This window comes from Phoca vitulina, unplaced genomic scaffold, assembly GCF_004348235.1.
Source record: "Phoca vitulina isolate PV1807 unplaced genomic scaffold, GSC_HSeal_1.0 scaffold17, whole genome shotgun sequence".
Lineage (NCBI taxonomy): Eukaryota > Metazoa > Chordata > Mammalia > Carnivora > Phocidae > Phoca > Phoca vitulina.
The window spans coordinates 11,653,901-11,675,791 of record NW_022589720.1 but is presented as its reverse complement, the minus strand read 5'-3'; the positions used below and the strand labels follow the sequence as shown (position 1 = coordinate 11,675,791).

The following is a 21,891-nucleotide window of genomic DNA, read 5'->3' as shown; positions in this document are numbered from 1 at the left end:
GCCCAGCACTTCCTGAGGGGGTCTCAGCTCCAACACCACTTCGTGTTGATGAAGGTCAAGCCCTCCGTGAACTAAGATTACCTAAGCCAGCTGTCAACTGCAATCAAGAGAGCTCAACACGGATGTGCGATCACCCGTCAGCCTTCCCTTCTCGATGCTTCCTACCCTAAATCTCTGTGAAATACTGAAACAAAAACCAAAGGTACCCTCACAGATGACAGTCTAGATAGAAAGTACGGCAGATGGGCAAAGGATGTGAGCTTCCAGAAAATGACCCATGAATGGCTTCTACAAACGAAAGCAGGTTCAGCCTCACTCAGTACCGGAACGCAAACTGGATGTCCAACTACCAACTCAGCAAAGATCAAAAACTACGACAGAGCTCAGCATTGGCAGGGGCCTAAGGAAATTGGCGCCCCTAGTCCCCAGTGGAAATGTCCATCAAAGGCACCTCTTCAGGGGCGCCTGGGTGGCTCAGTCGTTAAGCGTCTGCCTTCGGCTCAGGTCATGATCCCAGGGTCCTGGGATCGAGCCCCGCATCGGGCTCCCTGCTCCGCGGGAAGCCTGCTTCTCCCTCTCCCACTCCCCCTGCTTGTGTTCCCTCTCTCTCGCTGTGCCTGTCAAATAAATAAAATCTTTAAAAAAAAAAAAAAAAAAAAAAAAAAAAAAAGGCACCTCTTCAGGCCACACTTTGGCAAGATGTTTCAAGCCCACCCTCAACTAGGGAGATTAACGTCATGGGTGAGCATGAACAGGCAAAGCAGGAAAGAAATCCAAATGACCGATAAATATCTAGGGAAAATGTCCACCATTACCAGAATCAAAAGCCAATTAAAACTAGATGTCTCTCTTCCCACTTTTTTTTCCTTGCTGAATCGTCCAAGTTAAAAATGAAATCACACCTAGTATGGTATCCCTCGGGGAACAAGGAAGCAGGCCCTCCAGTACCTCCCCGTGAGCCTGAAAATTCTTGCAAGGGTAGACTGGAAATAGGTTTCAAGAGCTTTACACATGTTGAATCTAGAAATGCCTAAAAAGATTCATGAATGAGAATGCTTATTATAGCACTACTTATGAAAACTGGAACTATTCAGGGGTGTTGACTGTATGCTTTTAAGATATTTTTAAAACCTTAATAGCATACCATGTTCCTCATGACCTGGCACAATGAGGATGTGATCGTCAGGTACATAAACCAACAATTACCGAGCTGTTGGCCTTTTATCTTCAGTGCTCTCTCCGAGATTTTCGAAGAGTGCCACCTCCCCGGTGAGCAGCACAGCCTGTCACAACCTGACCGCATTTCATCTGCCCTAAACTACGCTCTAGTTCTCGATCTGGGGAGATGGCACCAGGAAGTATGTGGAAGGCACCGTCCTAAGCTACAATACTCTACATGGTAACAGTGCGTGTAAAGTACCATCACCACGGTCACCAAACTTCTCACCCACCCAGAAGGTCCCAGGCCCCACGGGCTCTCCTGGGCGAACGCCCGGCAAGGCTGGGCCAGGACTGTGGCTGGACCGGGCCCTGCAGGCCCACGGATCCTCCTCGGAGGCTGTCAGTGCGTGCGCCTCACTCCACCGCTACCACGGGCGAGAGGACCGGCTGGTACTGAATCCAGACCCACGTCCGGAACGAGGCAGCTCGTTATTCTGCAGCACCTCCTTATGGGTTTGACACCGTGAAGTCACAGGCGTCACAGGCCTGTCGGGGGGGGGGGGGGGGGGGGGGGGGGGGGGGCGCCTAGAAAGTTACAGTATTAGACCCGAATTGCCCGAAGTCCTCAAAGGCAACACAGCAACACAGCCAAGCTTCTGATCTTTTATTTTCTACGTTTATTATTTTTGGTGATTTACGTGTACAATCCTCAGTGGCCCGGTTTGCTAAAGGGGATCAACAGTGAAGCCCTGAGTCGGCTCAGCCTCCACCAGTGAAGAACTGAGTCAACAAGCCACAGGGTGAACCCCCCACCCCCAAGCCAGGCACCCCGCCACAGCCGCAGGTGGGAAGCACAGCCCCACACGGGCTGAGCCTCAGGAGCACGTTTCTCAGAGAACAGGTTTTTGACAAATGCTGACATTTTACAGTGTAAACAGAGGAGACTTTGCTAAGCAGGCCCAGATGAGTAGGGCCAGGCTCACCCGGCGAGCTCCCGGCCATGCGCCGCGCACAGCCCAGCCCCCGGGGAAGGAAGATTTACCCTCTCCAAACTCACAATACAGAAAGTCAGAAGCTGCTAAAATGCAGGTAACAATACCAAAACATTCTAAGAACAACGGAAATGAGGGAGCTCATTAAATACATTCGTTTTGGCTTTGTGCCCACATGGAAACACTCAGAAGTGATGGACGGTCCCCCGGACTGCGGGAGCTCCTGTAAAGGGTACCATATGTTAGCACCATTTATGGGCATACAGATCAAGGCATTTCTTATTATAGAAAAGCTCTTAAATCTAAGTACAAAAAAATGATTTTGAAGTTCACAATTAAGCTCAACCACCCCTGGTTACTAGGAGAATGACCGCCAAGACCAAAGATATTTCGAGCCCCATTATCTTTTCCTTCCTTGTATTAACCATGTTCTGACGATTTCATTCCTGACCCCAGACTTACACCCAAGAAATCAATGTGACTGAAACAAAACTCCAGCCGGGGTTCTCCTCCATGAATAGCCCTGGCTAGTCCTGCGCATTCAAAATATTTAAATACACAGGTGGCCATAGGCCTGGGAACAGGGGCATTATGTGATAAAATGGTTTGCTGATATGGTACTTCAATGCAATGAACACATCTATAGTTCCGGACTGAACTAACCCATTCCACCATTCCTAGTAACCAGGAATTTACCATGGAAACAAGACAAGTGGGACAACCGCCCTCAGGCCCTCCGCAGTGCTGCTGGGCCCGTGGGGACCCGGGTGCGGACCCACTGATATGGACCTGCCCCTCCCGGGCAGGGCCGCAGCCACCTTACCCTTACTGCTCCCACCCCCGCCCCACCGCGGCCACAGACAGCCGGACCAGCTTAGTTTTGGGCTTTTCCAGGCCTCATGTTATTAACTGAATGGCAAAGGCCTTAATCGTCAGCTGCCTTTGTCTTTTCTCTGCACAACTCAGCACTGGCTCCCTGGTCTCTCTACCTCCCCAGAAGAGATCACCAGGGTTTTCCAGAAGAGTTAAGCACTAAACATTGTACTTCCGTGAAACAGGGAACGTCATACATTTTAGGAAAAGTGATCTGCAGAATCCATACACAGAAGTCCTTCTACTCATTCAGATTTTCATCCACGTGTAACACAGGCCAGGAGGTCTGTTGGCCATTTGTTTTGTCTTTTTGTTTTACTCTGAAGTAGGCTTAACACCCAGCACAGAGCCAAACGTGGGCAACGACCTGAGCCAAGATCAAGAGTCAGGCGTTCAACCAACTGAGCCACCCAGGCGCCCCTGTTGTTTTAAGTGACATTTTTACTCTAAAATCAGTTCCTTCTTCAATTCACTTCCTACAGTTCCTTGGGCCACTTTTATAAGTTACTTGACACTGTGCCCTGCCTTTTGCTGAATGATATGGGGATTCTATGCCTTTCACACACTCTTCAGATGCACCTCACACACACTGAGGACCTCCTTTTCATTGTTTTAAGTAGTTACGGGCTTTTTTTTAAAAAGTCATTTATTTCTATGGAGGCCTACAAACAGGATTCCCTGGAGGTGTAGACTTCTGAAAATACTTCTGGGCTTTCAAGGGGGAGTACCTACAAAGTACTGCCTAATAAAGAGAGAAAATGAAACAACCAAACGTTATTTTAACATCAGAAAGAGGAGACAGCCAGGAAACTCTATTGGAGTCTGATGTATCTGCAGCAATAGCAAGAGGGCCAAGCAGTAAAGGCAGGAGAGAGAGGACATAACAGCTGTTCTCCAGGAGACCTTCGGGAAGCGGCCCACGGACACAGAGGTGAGACGGCACCTTGGTGGGAGGGGCGGCAGGACAGGAGGGAAAACACAGCCTCTTAAAAAAAAAAAAAAAAAAAGCACATAAAAACCCACAAAAGATGTTTCTTCTGACAGAGGTGTTAAGACTCACGTGGCCTGAGATTCTGACCTGCTAAGCCCTACAACTGGAAGGAACCGAACAATGAAAGGATCCCAAGGCAACGCCTGACACCTTGCATCAGACCTCAGGTCGCTCAGTAGCGGACATCAAGTCCCAGTGTCAGTGGCTCCACGAGGAAAGCACGTCAGTCCCGTCCGGCGCGTCTAAAACATGCTCCGATATGCCGTATTCTAAGGAAGATTCAGATCAAACCCCACCTAGGTCGGGAGCCAAGTGCAAACCACACCTTGGCCTCTCGTCCTCCCCTGCGGTCACGGCCGTTGCACGTGCAGGAAGGAGTGAACCCAGCGCGTGCTGTGTGCAGGGGGAGCTAAGCAGGTGAGGGGAGGAGCCAGAAGAGGTCCTGAGGAAGCAATGTGAATTCCAGGGAACTTGCTAGAGGGACCGTCTTCCAGGTTTCAGTGCGCCTTAAATAAGCTCAAAGGTGTAAGTCATGCCTGCTTAAGATGAGGATCATCTTTCTGCCAAGACCATAGGGTCCAAATCTCTGAACTCTTGCAATAAGCTCTGGGAATGAAAGTAAGCCCAGTGCAGTTACCGGTGCTCATTTCCTAGAACACTCTATCATTTTAGAGACCCCTCTAAGTAGATTATCCTGCATCCATTTTGGTCTCAATGCAATTTCTATCCCCTGCTGCTGCCACCTGACCAGCCCATGACCAGGAATGATTCATGGAATTAAGATTCTGGGCAACTGAAGTTGCATGTTACAATGAAGAAGCGGTTATTTTTTAAAGTCGGCCAATCATTTATACTGTTTCTTGAAAGCTCTACCTTTCTGATGCTCTGATCCCACTAAGCCTGCACGACAGGCCGAGAGCAGAGTCCATAAGGCCTTGGGTCAGAAAGCCATCTGAACGCATGCTTTCAAACTTGCATCACTGTGGTGGTGAAGACCACAGTTTCCATACGCTCTAACAATACCACACACAGGAACAAGAAAAAAGTATGCACGTAAACAATTAAGTTGCCCAAAAGTTCAGTTCAAGTTCACTAAGATTAGAACATTTTCAAAATGTAAAGATGGTCATGAGTATTATTAAGTTGAATAGTAGGTATGGACCCACAGTCAGACTCAGTGAACCCCCCGGAGGACAGAGACCCCCACTGCCTTGTGCCGAAACATTTTAAGTGTGCTCTAAAAAATGTTCCAGAATGAACAGTAAGCATTTCCTACTGTACAATTACAAATCCTAAAATGAAACATCAAAGCCAATAAGAAGTCATTATTATTACTTTAATTTGGCTTCTAGGTACCTCCTTATTCGAGGCACCATTACATTTCACAGTGAAAACCACAAAGCCTCTCCAACGCATTCACGCACATTCGGAGCAGAACCCGATTCAAACACTCTAAAGAATAAAGGCCTCCCAAACTGTGGTATTACTGATGAGGTAATGGGAAAATACTAATGTAACAGTCTGCATAGTTTTGTTTGTCCTCTGAGTTTTCTTAGAAGAATTTTAAGTATAAAGCAAAACTTACATTTTCAAAAAAGGTTTGCCACTCCCCAAAAACATGTGACAGCTTATTAACTATATTAAATTGAACCAAATAAAGACTTTATTATAAAATAAAGCTTGGTGCCTCAGGGTGACACTACCTTCAGAGAGGCTGAGCCCATGCAGGTGCTGCCGATCCAGCCCTGGAGTGATGTGTCTGGTCCCTGGGGGAAAACAGACACAGCCCATGCCCCTTGTGGAGGACTCCAGCCCTAACTGCGTTCAACCAGGCCTCTGGGCAGCACTCACTCACTGCCAGGAACACTCCCTCCTCCCTCAGGCTTCCCAAACCAAATCACAGGCCAATGCAGCTTGGCCCCACTTCCGTACTTGGTTTTAGTACTTGCTTCTGCTTCATCTTACTCATGAAAAATCTTAAGACACTTTGCTATGACTCATCCCCCGGCAAGAACACGAATTCGGCAGTGGAAGCACCCTCAAAAACAGCCCATGGAAAGGGCACAGGCAGACCTAGGTCCAGCCCCCCTTCCCCCCCGCCCCCCGGAACTCAGATGAGAGTGCCTGAAGTCATCGGACCCTGGTTTCCTCCTCTAAAAGAGCAGGGGGATCTCGGCGCTGTTCTGACTATAAAATGGCACATCTACGAAACGGAGAATCAAGAGCCCGACGCCAGAGCTCAACTACCAGCAGTGCTCACCCAGCTGACAGCGCAGCACCTGCATGAGGCACCCGACCAGGTGTGGCCGTGACCTCAGGCACCTGTCACATTCTGAGTCAGGAGTTCCAGGTGCCGTCACGTCCCTCCGGCGGCTCCTTCTCCAGCCTTTAAGTAACTCCTTTTTGGACCCAGTTTTTAATCTTCTATGAGACAATCTGCTTAGAATAGCTTTAATTAATATGTAAATCCAAACCAACGCTCAACAAGACTATCAGAGGACCTTAGGACTGTGTCCGTAACAGACTCCCTCCCAGAGGAAGGGCACCGCAGAGACCCATCACCACCAAAACAGAGACTTACTATCTTAGGAAAAATGGAGAGCCAGTTTGATTAAAGAGTTTGATTCTGAAACATAAAGAATACATTCCTCTCCAAAATGAGTCTCGTCTGATACAAAAGACCTGCGTTATGGAGAAGATGTAGTTTGTACCTTCCAAAAGAAGTGCTCTGAAGGCCCCCCTGAAATATATTGCATCAAAGATGAGGGAAAACACTTGGTTAATTCTTATCAGAAGCTGTCTTCAGAACAGCCCAGTCCAGCTTGGCTCACGGGGCCCAAGAGTTCCCACAGGTCCCTCTGAGAGACCTGGAGACCCAAGGCCCGAGCCAAGGGGCTGCTGCCTGTGGCCCTCGGCCGTGTGGCCAGGCTGTCCCGGCATGTCCCTCACAGACTCGTCTCCTCGCACACTCTGACAGGAACGTTGTAGTGCCGGTCATCTTCGGCGATCAGCGTCACCACCGGCCAGTCCAGGGGCGGATCGGTGGGGTAGACCGTGATGAACTCTTCAGTGCTGTACTTGGAAAGCCGATACACCTGAATGGTATGGCGCACAGCGTAAGCAAGAAGGAACATTTCAACCTGGGGAAGAGAGCAAAGAGGTGAGCGGAGGGAAGCCACCCTACCAGACGCAGCTCACCACCACCTGCGCCACGCCCAGAGTCCCAGGCACCGCGCAGCCCGGCCTTGCCGCAACCTTCCCTCCTCCGTGTGGGCCCGGCCCCCAGCCTTCCCTGCACGACTGTCACAAATAAGCAGATCATCGAAAGTGGGCTACATATCTGGGAAGGGACTTGTATCCAGAATATATAAAGAACTTTTATAACTCAACAATTTAAAAAAATGACCCGTTTAAAAATTGGGCAAAGGGGGCGCCTGGGTGGCTCAGTTGGTTAAGCGACTGCCTTTGGCTCAGGTTATGATCCTGGAGTCTCGGGATCGAGTCCCACATCGGGCTCCCTGCTCAGCAGGGAGTCTGCGTCTCCCTCTGATCCTGCCCCCTCTCATGTTCTCTCTGTCTCATTCTCTCTCTCAAATGAATAAATAAAATCTTTAAAAAAAAAAAAAAATTGGGCAAAGGATCTGAATAGAACAGACATTAATCCAAAGGGGACATGCAAATGGGCAATGAGCACATGAGAAGTCATCAGAGCAACGCACACCAAAACCACAATGAGATTCCCCTTCACACCCACTAGAACAGTTATAATCAGATGATAATGAGGCGTGACTACTTAATATGCACCAAGTTTTCTTTTGGGGTGATGAAAATGTTTTGGAACTTGATAAATGTACTAAGAACCACTGAGTCATATACTTTAAAATAGTTAATTTTATGTTACATAAACTTCAATTAAAGAAAAAAAGAAGTATATCCCAGGTATCTACCCAAAGAAATGAAAATATGTGTCCACACAAAAAGCCTGTACATAAATGTTCAGAACAGGATTATTCATAATAGCTAAAAGGCAGAAAGACCCCAAACGGCCATCAGCTGACGGATGAATGCAGTCTGTCCATACGCTGGAATATCGCTTGTGACGTGTGCTGCAATATGGATGAGTCTTGAGAACCTGATGCTGAGTGAAAGAAGTGAGTCACAAAGACCACATCTTGTACGATTCCACTGCTACGGAATGTCCAGAACAGGCCAATCTACAGAAAGTAGACGGGTGGCTGCCTAGGGCCAGGGGAGGGAGAATTAGTACCAACTGGTCTGGGGTCTCTCTTAGGGGTGATAAAACAGTCTAAAATTAGACTGCAGTGACGGGTGCCCAACTCTGTAAACACACTAAAAACCACTGAGTTGCACACTTCAAAAGGACAAACTTTATGGTATGTAAATTATATCTCAATACAGCTGTTATGTTTTAAAAACGGGACTCGCCATTACAGTAGATTTCACGAGGACTCCCCAAGAACTAACTTCGGTCTAACATGCAGACCACGCTGCCCCAGGCTCTGGACTAAAGGGACGTGCTGCGGTGCAGGAGACAGGAGGAGCCTACACTCTGAGTGCAGATGGTTGTTTGAAGCAGTCCTCTTCAATCCGCCCTGACCTGGCAGTGACCATCAGCCTTTGTCCTTTGCTACACACCGCAAAGGTTGCACTTTGGATGGATAGCCTTAAATGCTACTTTAGTAGCCGGCTAGTCCACTAACGAAGACTTAAGCTTTTTAAGATAACACAGTGAGCACCCACCAAAGATAGATAGTGCAGGGTGTGGTAAGTCACGGGACAGCACTGCACTGGGTCTCTGCGCAGAACTCCAAACTTAGCATATGTGTAAAAGATCCGGGAGAAGGCTGGTCTCTACTGGCTCAAGGTGACTCCCATTCTATTTTTAAAGGACACTATCGAATATGGCTACAGGTGCCAAGATTAAATAACAAGACCCTCTGCTTCATTTATTTGTAGCCTGCCAGGCGCAAGGGTACCGATCCCATCCAGCATCCTGCAGAAGCAAGCCCAGGCTGAAATAAACGTGGTGGTTATGAAACGGGCTCACGATTCTCTTGCCCTCCCCACCTGAAAAGGTGGATGGAACCTAAAGCTCTCCCCTTGAGTGTGGGATAGATTCAGTTATTTGTTTTTAATAAACAGACTATGGTGTAAACAAGAGTGTGTAACTTCCAAGATGAGATCATAAACACACTGTGGCTTCTTCCTTGCTCTCTTCTTGGATCACTTCACTGTCGGGGAGAAGCCAGCCATTGTGTCCCAAGGACACTCAAGCACTGCTATGGAAGAGCCCGTATGCTAACAAACTAAACCCTCCTCCAAACTGCGCATGAGGCCTCTGCCAACAGCCAGGTGTTGCGCCATGTTAGAAGTGGATCCTCCAGCCCAGTCGAGCCCTCAGATGACTGCACCCTCCTGAGATCCCCCGAGCCAAAACCACACAACTAAGGTGCTCCAGAATTCCTGACCTACAAAAGCTGTGAAATAATGTTTAATGATTAAAACTGCTATTTTGGACTAATACACATCCAAAGGCACAACTCACCTGTTCAAGGCCACCGGTGTGTCCCACCTGGTTTAGATGGTTCCTTAGCAGCTGTCCAGGATCATTTGATGTGTCCCGAGCAAACAGAAGCACAGAGAAAAATGGAACTTCCTTTCCCTTCTCTTTATCATCATATAGTTCAATGGCTCTGTTTAGCATTAGAAATTTTACAGCTTCATAGAGGCTATATTCCTCTTCCTCATTTGTGAACAGTTCATCACAAGCTATCTGCCTTGCTTCGGCAGTTCTTAGTTCCGCCAAGCCTGCCCACTATAACAAGAAAGTTATGTAACAATTAAATGTTTGTTCTAAAAACCCCTGGTATACTTCCATACTAGGAGCACAAAATTATTTTCAAAAGTAGGCGACCATGGGTCATGTACCAACACTCACAACATTCAAGTTTCTAGCTCAAACAATGGTACTCTTCAGACCACACAAATTCCTTATTCAGCTTTTCCCCCATTAATCTGAAACAAAAGTACAATGCACTAAGGAGAAGCACTGATACTATGGAATAGAACTTTCAACTCCCCTAACTTCCTAGACAATGAAATTGGACCAATCAGAAATACTTATGGAGGAGCTAATAAGGTGCGTGTGTGAGGGCTGTGTGTGAAGCTGTGAGCGGTAACTAAAATTATACCTGCCTTCAAGGGGCTTACGGGAGCACTTACCACCCAGAAACACTAAGCCAACCTGCAAAAATTAAGATGGGCAAGGAAGACTGTGAGGTCTCTTGAATGTTAGCTTACTAAACTCATCCCTCTAACTTCCTAAAAATATACATGGAGTTTCAAATGAATACATCCACTAAGGAAATTTTTACTGACTCCTGCTTAAGAATAAAGCAGAGTACTAGGAATACAGCTAACACAGGCAAACGTTTTAAGTGAACAAGAAAACTCTATAAATATATGTGCTTTTAAGTTAAAGTGAATGAGGACAAGAGATACCAACATGAACTAGTCCTTATGAATAGCCGGTAACTATTGTTCCTCTCAAAAAAGCCATTAAAATTCTAAATCCAATAGTAAATTTTAATGGTAATGACTGTACCACAGGATCCTCTTCAGTATGTGGTTGAAAGCTGGAGCATCTCCTATTTGCCAGAAGTAGACCCAGCTGGCGGTCAAGAGCATGGCTCTAGACTCAGAGTCAGGATGGAATGAAGGCCTTGCTACCAAGCAGTTGGTGGCTTTTGCTGGGCACTAACCGACATCTGGGCCTTAATGCCCTCATCTTTAAAATGGGGATAACAACAGCAACAACACCTTGGTAGTTATGAGAATTAAATAACACATGAAACATTTAGTGCACAGCCTGGCACACAGGAAGGACTAGTAATGCTGGCTTAGATTATTAATGAATAATTTTAATGTTATTGTAAATTGGAAACACTTAAAACATTCCCCAAAATGAGGATCTATTTACAGCATACACACCTAATACAGCAAAAATTACACTTTCACAAGACCTTAAAATGGATGAAAAAGAAATTGTCACCAGTGGCTGAACTGAAGAGCCTTCCTGTTCACCCACACAGCCAGAGCCCTGCTCTCAGTCCTCACCTAACCTAGATCCTGGGGTCCCCAGCCCCTGCAAACTCCGTGCTCCACTCCAAGAGGCAAAGAGAACAGAATCCCTATTTCCTTCTCCTGTCACAATTTTTTAATTGCTAGACTTTCCATGAAACACTTATGTTTGTAAATAAAAACTAGGTTCCAGGAGGTCAAGGCCCTCAGTTCATTCACTGAACAATATATTTACCAAATGCCTATGTGTCAGGCTTGGTGCTCGACACTGGGTGAAAGGAATGAGCAGGACAGACTCTCATGGAGCTGAAAGTCTAACCGTGTGGCAGACCATACTGGAGGAAACAGATCAACACGTTGGGTAAGTGCTAACGGACTCTTGAAAGCTGTCTGACGCCTCCTTACCAGCACCCCCAACCCCCATCTACAAAGCCTGGAGTAATCAGCAGGCTCTCAACTCAGGGTTCCTGGTGTGGAGAGCTTCCAAGCCAAGCAACCTAGTGGTCCAGGTGGGCCAGTGTACAAGCAGGACCTCCAAAACCCATGGAATACTCCAGAAAGGGAGTATTTTAATAACCAAATCACTGGGAATCACCTGACCAAGTTCACCCTATAATTCTGTTTCAGAGAAACCCTCAGGAAAGTTTACAAAAGGCAAGTTACTGGGGTGCCTGGGTGGTGCAGTCAGTTAAGCATCTGACTCTTGGTTTCAGCTCTGAACGTGATCTCAGTGTCGTGAGATCAAGCCCCACCCGACTCAGGCTCTATGCTCAGTGCAAGAGTCTGCTTGAGATTCTCTCTCCCTCTCCCTCTGCCCCTCCCACTCGTGCTCTCTCTCTAAAATAAATAAATCTTTAAAAAAAAGTAAAGACAAGTTACTGAATCTAAATAAATAAGCCTTTAGAAAAAATAAAGACAAGTTTCTAACAATCATTCAGAAATGAAAACCAGTCTAATAAAAAGGGACAGAATCTTAAAACATGAACATAACTGGAAAGAATTTAATAAATACGAATTCACATCATTGATAATACTCTAAGAAATAGAGACTAAATACAGACTATCCCTGATACTTGTCAGTATGACTTATAACAAAGACCACATTTAAGATTTCCTTTTAAGAAAGTTAAACATTTCACTAAACACAATAAATGGTGTCGATATTTCTCGATTTTACCAAAGACTTCACAGGAAGAGTTTATGTTCCTTTAAATTATGTTGTCTAAATACCAGCCATGGGCATTTGGCAATCCACTACGTGAGGACTAAGAAGTGGTCTGCTGGGGAGATCAGGAGTGAGAGTTTTGCACTTATCAGAGCAAAAAAAAACTACAGATTCCAAACCTTCTTCCTTAGCAACGTGAGGGACTCCTTAATTTTATCAACCAGGTCCTCGCTCTTCCCCTCAAATTTCAGTCCAAGTTTCCACTGCTTTATCCAGTTGTATTTGCTTATGAGTTTTTCCGGTAACTGGATTATCAAGAAACAGAGAGATAAAGAGGTGTTAACATTTCAAGAAATCCATCACAGGATCCTGTAGAAACCACAGAGCCTACAAAACCTACCTTTGTTTCCAGAATTAATTCCCGGCACATTTGTCTGCTGGAAGGAAATGGTGGTTCTGACTTAGATAACAAAGACAGGATCGACCTTGCTCAGTTCCGACCACAGCCAGAACATTCCACAGCACTTTGTGAGGGGACATTAAGGCAGTGTCCCCACCGTATCTTAACAAACCCACCCAGGTCGCTAGTGGGATCACGGACAGCCTCCCTGCCACTCCCTAAAGCCCAGCTTAGGAAGGTGCTTCCGGCAGGCGAGATGGTCCTGAATAAAGTAAAAACCTGACTCTTTCCTGATTAGAAAAAGAAAGCCTAACTTCCGATATCACCACATATCCTCAAAAGCTTTAATAGTCACAAAAACAATGCGTATCTAGCTTAACTGCCTCATCAATACAGTGAGATAAAAAAGAGTGGAGAAGCCGCGGGGGTTAATAGCTGCGTGGGCAGCTCATTAAAGTGACAGCTGAGCTACTCCTTTGCCTGGTTCCTTTTTTTTTTTTTTTTTTTTTTCCTGGAGCGTGTTTTATTTTGTTTTCCCCTAATCATCCACAGAATCCGGAGTCTGCAAGGCAAGCTGGGACACAACGTGACCGATGACAGCATGGGAACTCCGACACTCCCCACGTCCCGGTGTGTCAGGAGAAAATTCATCATGAGGCCGGGCACAGGCGTGTCCCTTCACTGCTGTAACACCCAGAAAGGAAAAGAAAGTTCACCAAGTCAAACCATCATTAGAGAAGAATTCGTTCCTACGGCATCCTACGAGAAACGTGAGCTTATCTAACAGTCAAAAATACAGTTTTAAATGAAGCCACGTGTGTTCAGTTCCCCGAGAGTCTAAGACTCTAAACACCCTTTCTTTGTACAAAGGGTGATTCTAGCTCTACCTTCTCAATCTACAGCCATCATGGGAAACAAAGGTGGTTCCGTTTCTGCAAAACACAACTGCCATGCCGGTATGTAAATTCCTCCTCAGGTAAAGTTACCACAGTGACGGAGATGTACAATCACTCACTAAGTCAGGGAGGGGCTGCGTCCTCCCCATCTTACTACCACCACCCCAGCTCTGGACCCACACCGCCCAGCATTTCGCCCAGCATTTCAGCAACACGTGGGTGGTTCTGCTGCAAACCCTCAATTCAGGTTCCCGAGGTTCATCACCAGAACCTAAAATGCCCCCAAGTGGCAATAAGCTGAAATCACAGTTGGGCACAAGACATGCACGGAGCGGGGAAATACGGAACGTAAGCTGGGAAATGGGGTAGGGAGAAGCCTGGAAGACCATCGAAGCCTCACGTGACATTGTGCACATACCCCAGCAGCAGTCACAAACACAACTGAATCACTTGGAAGACCCCAAAGTTCTAACTACATACAGGAAAACCCTGAAATAAAAGTCCGTCTCCTCATTCCTTCCACGCACTGGGCAAACTGTTGCTAGCGTAATGACCTAGCTCAGGGTTGTAGGCTTCTGGGAGATGTGGAAATCCTGGAGAAAGTCCGAAAAATGAGGTGTGAGAAAGAAACAATGAGGAAAGAATAATGCATTTGGAATGATTTATTCAAAAGAAAAAAGAAGATCTAACTTTAAATGCTTTCCAGAGTCACAGTGCATAGAACACACATAAATAACCACTCTTTTCTACGACACACAGACTGGACTTTTGTCAGAGTAAGAGAGATTTAAGCAAGTAACAAGATTTAAACAAGAAACCATGGGGCGCCTGGGTGACTCAGTCATTAAGTGTCTGCCTTCGGCTCAGGTCATGATCCCGGGGTCCTGGGATCGAGTCCCACATCTGGCTCCCTGCTCCACGGGAAGCCTGCTTCTCCCTCTCCCACTCCCCCTGCTGTGTTCCCTCTCTCGCTGTGTCTCTGTCAAATAAATAAATAAAATCTTTAAAAAAAATAAATAAACAAGAAACCATGATTGAAAATATTTCAAAATAAGGTAGGTAATTAGCTTAGAGGGAATTTCACTTGTGCCTCTACTATAAAACTTCTTGTTTTCTCCAGCAAGTTGTCTACAATTCTTGACATCGTCACCATGATTAAAAGGGGGGTAACAAAGATGTGTCCCCAAAAATAACTCATAAAAAAAGAGCTTTGGTAAACACTGCCACAGGTACCTCCTGTTCAGAGACATTCTAAAACTTAGTAAACTTGGAAACCAAAGGATCCCTGCCCTGAAGGACACTGCCTCTCAGGGACCAAGGTGCTGCCCCCAAGTTTAAGAACAGTCAGACCAAGCCAACTCCAATGCTGGGGGTCAGGGTCAGATGATCAACTGCAGTCAAATGCGGAGAATGGGATCTGGACACAGGGAACCCAAGCAGGGCAGGACAAGAGGGGCAGCGAGGGCAAAGCTCAACCTCCCAGGCTGAGAACGAAGCCAGGCCAGAGGAAACGAGCGTGGGCAGAAAAAGGGTCTCTTGCACTAAGCTCAGATTAAGGGGAGGGTCTCTCAGTCTAGCTCTCCTCTTTCCTTTTAATGTTCTGAAACCAATGACGTTCTGGGAGAGAGAGAGAGAAGATGGCAAAATGCCACAGAGAACATATTTCAATCTGCAAACAGAAGCAGATCAGCCCGCTGCAGAGTGCCTGTCATTGGTGACAAAACAGGGCTTCTCTGGGCTTGCCCGAATTCTCGATGAGGTCAAGAGATGCTCAGCAGTGCCCGGCCTGCAGGCCACTGGCCAAGTCTGGTTCTGAATCCACAGACTCACCACAAACTTAGGTGTCCCGGGGGACCTCTCTGACCACCCCCCCCAAAAGCGGAAGCGCGGGTTAACATAGAGCCAGTGCCGTTCAGGAGGCCCTAATAGTGCAAAACTAGATTCCCTTCAGCCTGCCTACTGAGAGCTGCTTTTCTGTGTCCCCAGAAGTGGTGAGTGCTCCCACACTTCTAAAAGCCCCCATGGACACACAATAACCACAGGTGCTTGTGCCCTGAACCAACCAGGACAGAGGACTGTCACTGAACACGGGGTGGTGGTCAGAAGAGGCCCTGAGCATTTCCGAAAGATCAAGGATCAGGGTAAATGGAGACAGACCCACCGTCACTGGCTCTGCTCCAAGTGTTTACAATGGCAAGCCCATGCCACCTTTAACACAAAAAATGTAGACCCAGCTCTAAGGGCACGCAGGGTGTTGCCTAATCTGACAGGACACGTGTTATTCTGACGTATGAGGAAGATGAGTAAGAAATGACTTTCATCCCCCAATTCCTGTAAGACTGTCTCGTTCAGCAGCAGTAACGTACCCCTGGATTTGCTTGTCGTAAGTGAGTACGTTACTAAGTAAGTATTTTATAGTAAAGAGGCTCCTTACTGCAGTCGCACAGAGTCCCGGAGCTGCAGAGACCCCGCTCCCGCGGCGAGGCGGTCCAGGCGCCCCACCAGCACGGGGCGCGCCGCCGGCCCCCGCGCACCCCCACCCCTCCCCCTGCACGCCTGGTGCTGCCCGCCCCGCTCTGCCGCCCCGCGCTCACTCACGGAGGCCCCTGTCACAGCGGGCTTTCTGAGGAAAGGCCGGCGGAAGGGCCCGAAGGAGAACAAGGGTGCAATGGTCTCCAGGCCTGTGCCCTTTGAGGCCGTGTGATCCCTCATGTACCTCATCTCTGGCTTATCTGGCAACCAACCTTCTCTAAAAGTCGTCTTAATTCCAGGCAAACACCCCAGCTCCTTCAACAGTTCCTGAGCAAGACGAATCACCTCCGTCACACTCCCCTCTGCACTGAGGATACAGGCACAAACCCTCAAGATGGGATCTAACCAGCCCAGCTCAAGATGGGACGGTCACTGCCTGTGGTTCAGAAGTGTTCAAGACAAGGCTTCGTTCTCACTGCCGGCCGCACGTCACGTGGCTCTGACTGAGCGTGCAATCGATGCACCCTGATGACCTCTGTAAACCACCAATCGATGCACCCTGATGACCTCTGTAAGCCGCCAATCGATGCATCCTGATGACCTCTGTAAGCCGCCAATCGATGCATCCTGATGACCTCTGTAAGCTGCCGTGAAGGCAGATCTCCCGCAGCCAGCACTCTTGGGTTTTGTTAGTGTTTGTGTTTTTTGTGGGTTTTTTTTTTTTTTTAAGCACAGGGCTGCCAATTTTCTTCCAATTAATGTCTTATCATCAGTTCTGCCCATTCCTGCCCACCAGACTCTGAGATATTCTATCATCCAACCTATCATGTGACTTCATCTGATGTAGGTCATACACACAAGTCACACTGACACAACATTCTAGGGGGTCACTACCACACTGCAGATTTAAAACAAAGAAGGCCAGGCATGGGACACATGCCCTGAGCCTCATCTCCCACGAAGCCTCCCCAGGGGCACACGGGCCGTCTACTACACCAGTCCTCTTAACACCACGCAGAAGGTGCTCATGTCTTGAACTGGAGCTAAAACCACAGAACGTGCATTCTAAAACCCCGACAGGTTCTCAGACGGGACAACGGACAGCCCACTTACTACACACACCAACACTGACGTCGAACTGCTCCTAAGTGCTTTTTACAGACTACAAACACCAGCTCTCCAATTCAGCGGAAGTGTTCAAATACATTTTACCACGTTTCTCTTCTGGGAAAAACAGCCATTATCCTTGGTCGCTTTACTATGCAAAATCATCCCCACCACACAAACTAGAATGAGGCCACATGCCGGCGTCGCACGGCAGACAGCCCCGGCACCCGGCACGGGCTGGAAAGGGAGCGCTCTCTCACAGAAACGGTCGGAAACGTGGCGGACTCAAACCTGCGGCAGCAGCGTACCAGCGTGAGCTCCGGGTCCTGCAGCCAGGAGGGCGGCGCCGCCGGCTGGCTCATCGCCTGGAACAGCGTGGCCCTCAGTGCGCAGTAATTGTCTCCGCGGACACGCCTGATGGAGGTGAACTTCTGAGACACCTCCTCGTAGCCCTGGGGAAAAGCATCCAAGAGTTCAAAATGGTCATTACTGACTTGAGACCGTAGGGTAAGTTTTACTCCTGTGGGGAAAAAACGTGCCCCTGATCCCCGGAAGAATGAACACCAGGCTGGCTGAGTCCCTCACACAAGCCACTCTAAGTCCTTCTCTGACTAGTCAAAAGAAATTACCAAATGTTAATACTGTACAAAATATCAGCATATGTAACCGATACAACACACAGGAACACATAAATGATATACACCAAATATTATGAAAACACTAGCCACTCCCGAGGTTAGGAGTTAGATGTCCCTTTCTAAACAACTGTTGTAACACTCACTTACTGATAACCAACATCCTGAGGGGTTTAATCTGTGTGGAAAGTGACCCTAACTCTAATAAAGAGATAGGAAAGAACAGAGAGAAGTACTAAGTTTATACCTCTGAATTTTAAAAAATTTAAAAAAAAAAAATCCCAAGTTCCCATGATATATTAAAAACAGTCTACATGCTAGGAGATGTCTGGATCATTCTATCAGACTCTTTACAAAGTGGATTTAAGTGTCATTCGGTCTGGAAGTGAAAGGAGGAAATGAAAATGTTCAGTGACATAGGTGTTGTCACTCAAAAACAGTCATCCAAATGGACCATTTTGAAGCATACTCCAAAAACAGCCACCAGAAAATGGTCCACAGGCACCAGGACAACCTGATTTCTCCAGCGGGATGATGCTCGAGCATCAGGATCAACTTCGCTGCCTCCTGCATTTCACTAGCCTCGTCCTGCGGGCCCTTCTGCTCATCTTGCTCATCCGTGACAGTCACTTGAAACTCTGCTTCCTACCCTGCCCTCACACAAAGGAAGGAGCACCGCCCTCATCGTGGGGTGGGCGCCATGCAGACTCTGACTAAGCACTGGACCCTTGTTATTAGTTTTCAAGGTTCAGGTCATAGCATGATGTTCTCAGCAGGCGTGAGTCGCGTTTTCATTCAGCGCTCCAATCGCTGCAACATATTAAGGGCCCATTAAGCACCTTTGCCCTTTGGCAGACTCCTAGTTACCCTGGGAATATTCTCGATGGCTGACCCAACTGTAACTGCATCTTTCCAAATGCGTAAGTTACTCGTACTATTTCAGAGGTGAATCAAACTTCTAAAATTAAATTTGAGTTTATACACACTTACTCCCAAAAGAATATCCAAAACAAAAATAAACTGTAAGATAAATAAGGACAAAAAAAGAACTGAGATCCAAACTGTTATCGGGCCCCTGAGATGCTCTAACTACTGCCATGGGTCCCAAAGTGACACTGGTCTAACTGATGTGCCTTTGATTATTTGGTCACTGAAAGAGTCTGACTACATGGTCAAATCTTTCCCTCAAACTAAAATCACAGAGAAAGGGTTTTAGCATGAGTTCCAAAATATGGAATATTTGGATAACTTCATAGATACTTTCGAGTTATGGACCCTGTGGTGCCAACTGTTAGATCCTTTAAAGAGTCTGAGGGTCATAAAATAAAACTGCAAGTCAGGGAAAGCATTTCTGGGAAAGATGAGAAAACATATGTAAGGTATCCAGCCTCCTGGTTATCCAGTTTGATACAGGGGTCAAGTTTGGAAAACCTGTAAGTGGGCAAAATATACACATTCAGCAGATGGCCTCAGAAATCTAAACGTTCATAGTCGCAGGCACTTCATGACTGAGCTCTCTACCAAGTGCCTGAGACACAAAGAGACTACAGCTCAGACTGGCAGGGAGCAAGGCTCACACTGGCTCTCAGAGCTTTAAGTAGCAGCTACATTCTGAAGAAGGTCAGCCCATTTCAGGGCATGTGAAAGAGGCACAATGTTTTTTATAAAAACAAGCTCTGAGGAAAAGAACAGATATATACAAATATTAAAAAATTTTAAATCCTAAACAATACAGATCTAAACAACAAAATAGATATTCCTATCAAATATGACAGGTCAGTATCTCTAATATAAAAGAAGTACGTTCAAATTCGTAACATAAATAATCCCAAGAGAAAAATGAGCAAAGAATAAACCCAGAGATTATAAGAGGTGGTGGAAGTTTTAGGTCGAAACTGCCATTTTTGTAGCTCAGAAATGGTCAAAGAGTAGCAATTTCACATCGTTCAACCCACTAAGGAATGCTGGATTCAGGGTACATCAAAGGGAGAACCAACAGGGGGCTGTGCTTGACCAGTGTGCAGTGAAAGTGGGCCTGACTATGACTGAGAGTGGCCCCACTCACAGGAGGACCACGTCACAGGAATCCCCAATGTCCCACAGCCTTGGACACTCCCTAAGGGTTGTCAATCTACATGATAGGACCAGGAGGAGCAGCTCCAGGGACACCTTAAACGAAGGGATTAGTTTCAGATCCCTCTGCACATGAAGTGCGGGAGAGCCCAGGCCCCTCGGATAGGAGGGCAGGAGACCAGACCCAGGTAGGGACAGCAGTTGGGATGGCATCTGCTGGTCCCGTCCCTAAAGCTTTTACCACACAAGGCCAGAAGGACATTCCCAAATGACCCCAAGAGGACAACCAATGACTGGCCCAACTCTGAACAGCACAGCGTTGTTTAGATGTGTTTTTCAAAGAAACAGTTACTGAACAACTAAAGCTGGCCCTATATTAATACTGTGACTCGAAACAAGTCCCTTACCTTTGGAGTCTGTTTCCTCATCTCTAGAAATAGAATACCAATGTTTACATGATCTAAAGTAACTACGTCTAAAAATATAAAAGAACATATTACGTAACTACTGATGACAGACTATTTCAAAGACTTGCAACTTCGTGTATCTAGGCATCATACCTTTTTCATACATGTGGCTTTTTGTGTATTTCCCCTCCATTCTTTTTTGCAGTAGTCCATGATGTCCATTTCAGGAGCTACACTCAGTCTGGCTTCTGCTGAAGAATCAGAAAGGGGGGGTGGGTGGGTAATGGAACAAAGCATAATCAAAATAACAGTACTGCTTTACTCAGGTTACGTTTTCTCTAACTTCGTTCCAAAAAGATCCAGAATCCCGCCACTACCTATCCCCACCCCCTCACTCCTAGATAACCCGGAGGTCTTCCGATGGGTCTCCAGTGTCACCATACCTTCTTCTCCACATGAAAGCCAGAGTGATGCCTTTAAAACTTCAGTCAGACAACTGCCATCATTCCTGGGTTCTGAGAGCTCCAGAGCCTCCCACTGGAGTGGCATCGATGTCCCCACTTCCTACAACGGTCCCCTGTCCTGCGCCCCCCCCCCCCACTGCCTCTCTGGCCTCGGCTTCCACACCTCCCTACACTGACTGCATTAGCCCCACCAGCAGCTAGCCTCCCCTGGACCTCTCCCACACACTGTGGGGCTCCGGCACTCCCTACAGGTCTCTGCTCAAATGTCACCCATAATGTCACACATACATACCTTCACTCTACTCCCCTTACACGGTTTTGTTTTTCTTCTGGGCACTGATCAACACCTGACATATTTCTTTTTCTGCATTTCTCCCTAAACCCCCACTCACACCCACACCCACGAACACAGTAATGCATGAGTTCCTTTGAGGGCAAGGGCTTATTTTGTGTCTCAGCTGTGTCCTTAGCACTTGGAACTTCATGGACACAAGAAGAATATTATTCTAATCAAACTAATCGTGCAGTAGCCTGAACTATGAAAAAATACATCTAATGATTTTTAAGTAGTTTTTTATATCCACTATATAAAGAGATAACACCTACTATAACAAAAAATATATTTGTCTTTATTTATTTATACTCTGCCCTCATCCCAAAAGGCTATAAGGTATTGATAATAAGCCAGAAACTAATGGAGCTCTCAATGTTAGCTGAGCTACGGACCTCACTTAACTCTTGTAAGACATTTAAAATACAACTTGCAATCAGACAAATTATATAATTAAAAAATGGGCTTTATATTGTCCTTGTTTAACACGTAAGGTTTGGGGGTTGATTTTGTGGTATACATGGACGCACACACATGCGTATGTGTGTTTTAGGAAGAAAGTGAAGTAATGCTCAGGCATATCTTGACTTCCTTTTAAAATTATTGAAGAAGTAAATGTTAGCAAACAAATTAAGATATAAACACAGAAGTACCTTATAACGTATTTACTCCTGAGGAAAGATGTAAATTAAAAACACACTCAGCTCGATTCAACACATATTTACTGAACGTCTACTATGTGCCAGGCACTGAGCTAGAAACTGGGGTTACCAAGGCAGTGAAGACCCAGATTCTGTCCTGAACGGATTTAAAGACTACTGAA

At 46.6% G+C, this 21,891-nt stretch overlaps 1 protein-coding gene across 2 annotated transcripts in view; it reads right to left on the bottom strand.

Annotated features, from left to right (window-relative positions):
* Positions 1 to 1,824: 1,824 nt before the first annotated feature.
* OTULIN (OTU deubiquitinase with linear linkage specificity) overlaps positions 1,825 to 21,891 on the bottom strand; it is a 31,217-nt gene continuing 11,150 nt past the window's right edge. The window contains exons 3-7 of one of the 2 annotated variants that reach the window (XM_032415301.1): positions 20,427 to 20,524; positions 17,467 to 17,610; positions 12,463 to 12,588; positions 9,584 to 9,853; positions 1,825 to 7,157 (exon numbers count right to left, since the gene is read on the bottom strand). In XM_032415301.1, coding sequence (XP_032271192.1) covers positions 6,963 to 7,157; positions 9,584 to 9,853; positions 12,463 to 12,588; positions 17,467 to 17,610; positions 20,427 to 20,524 — 833 coding nt within the window. In that variant the 3' untranslated portion in view covers positions 1,825 to 6,962. The remainder of the gene's footprint in view (positions 7,158 to 9,583; positions 9,854 to 12,462; positions 12,589 to 17,466; positions 17,611 to 20,426; positions 20,525 to 21,891) is intronic. The other variant, XM_032415302.1, reaches the window with a different exon arrangement.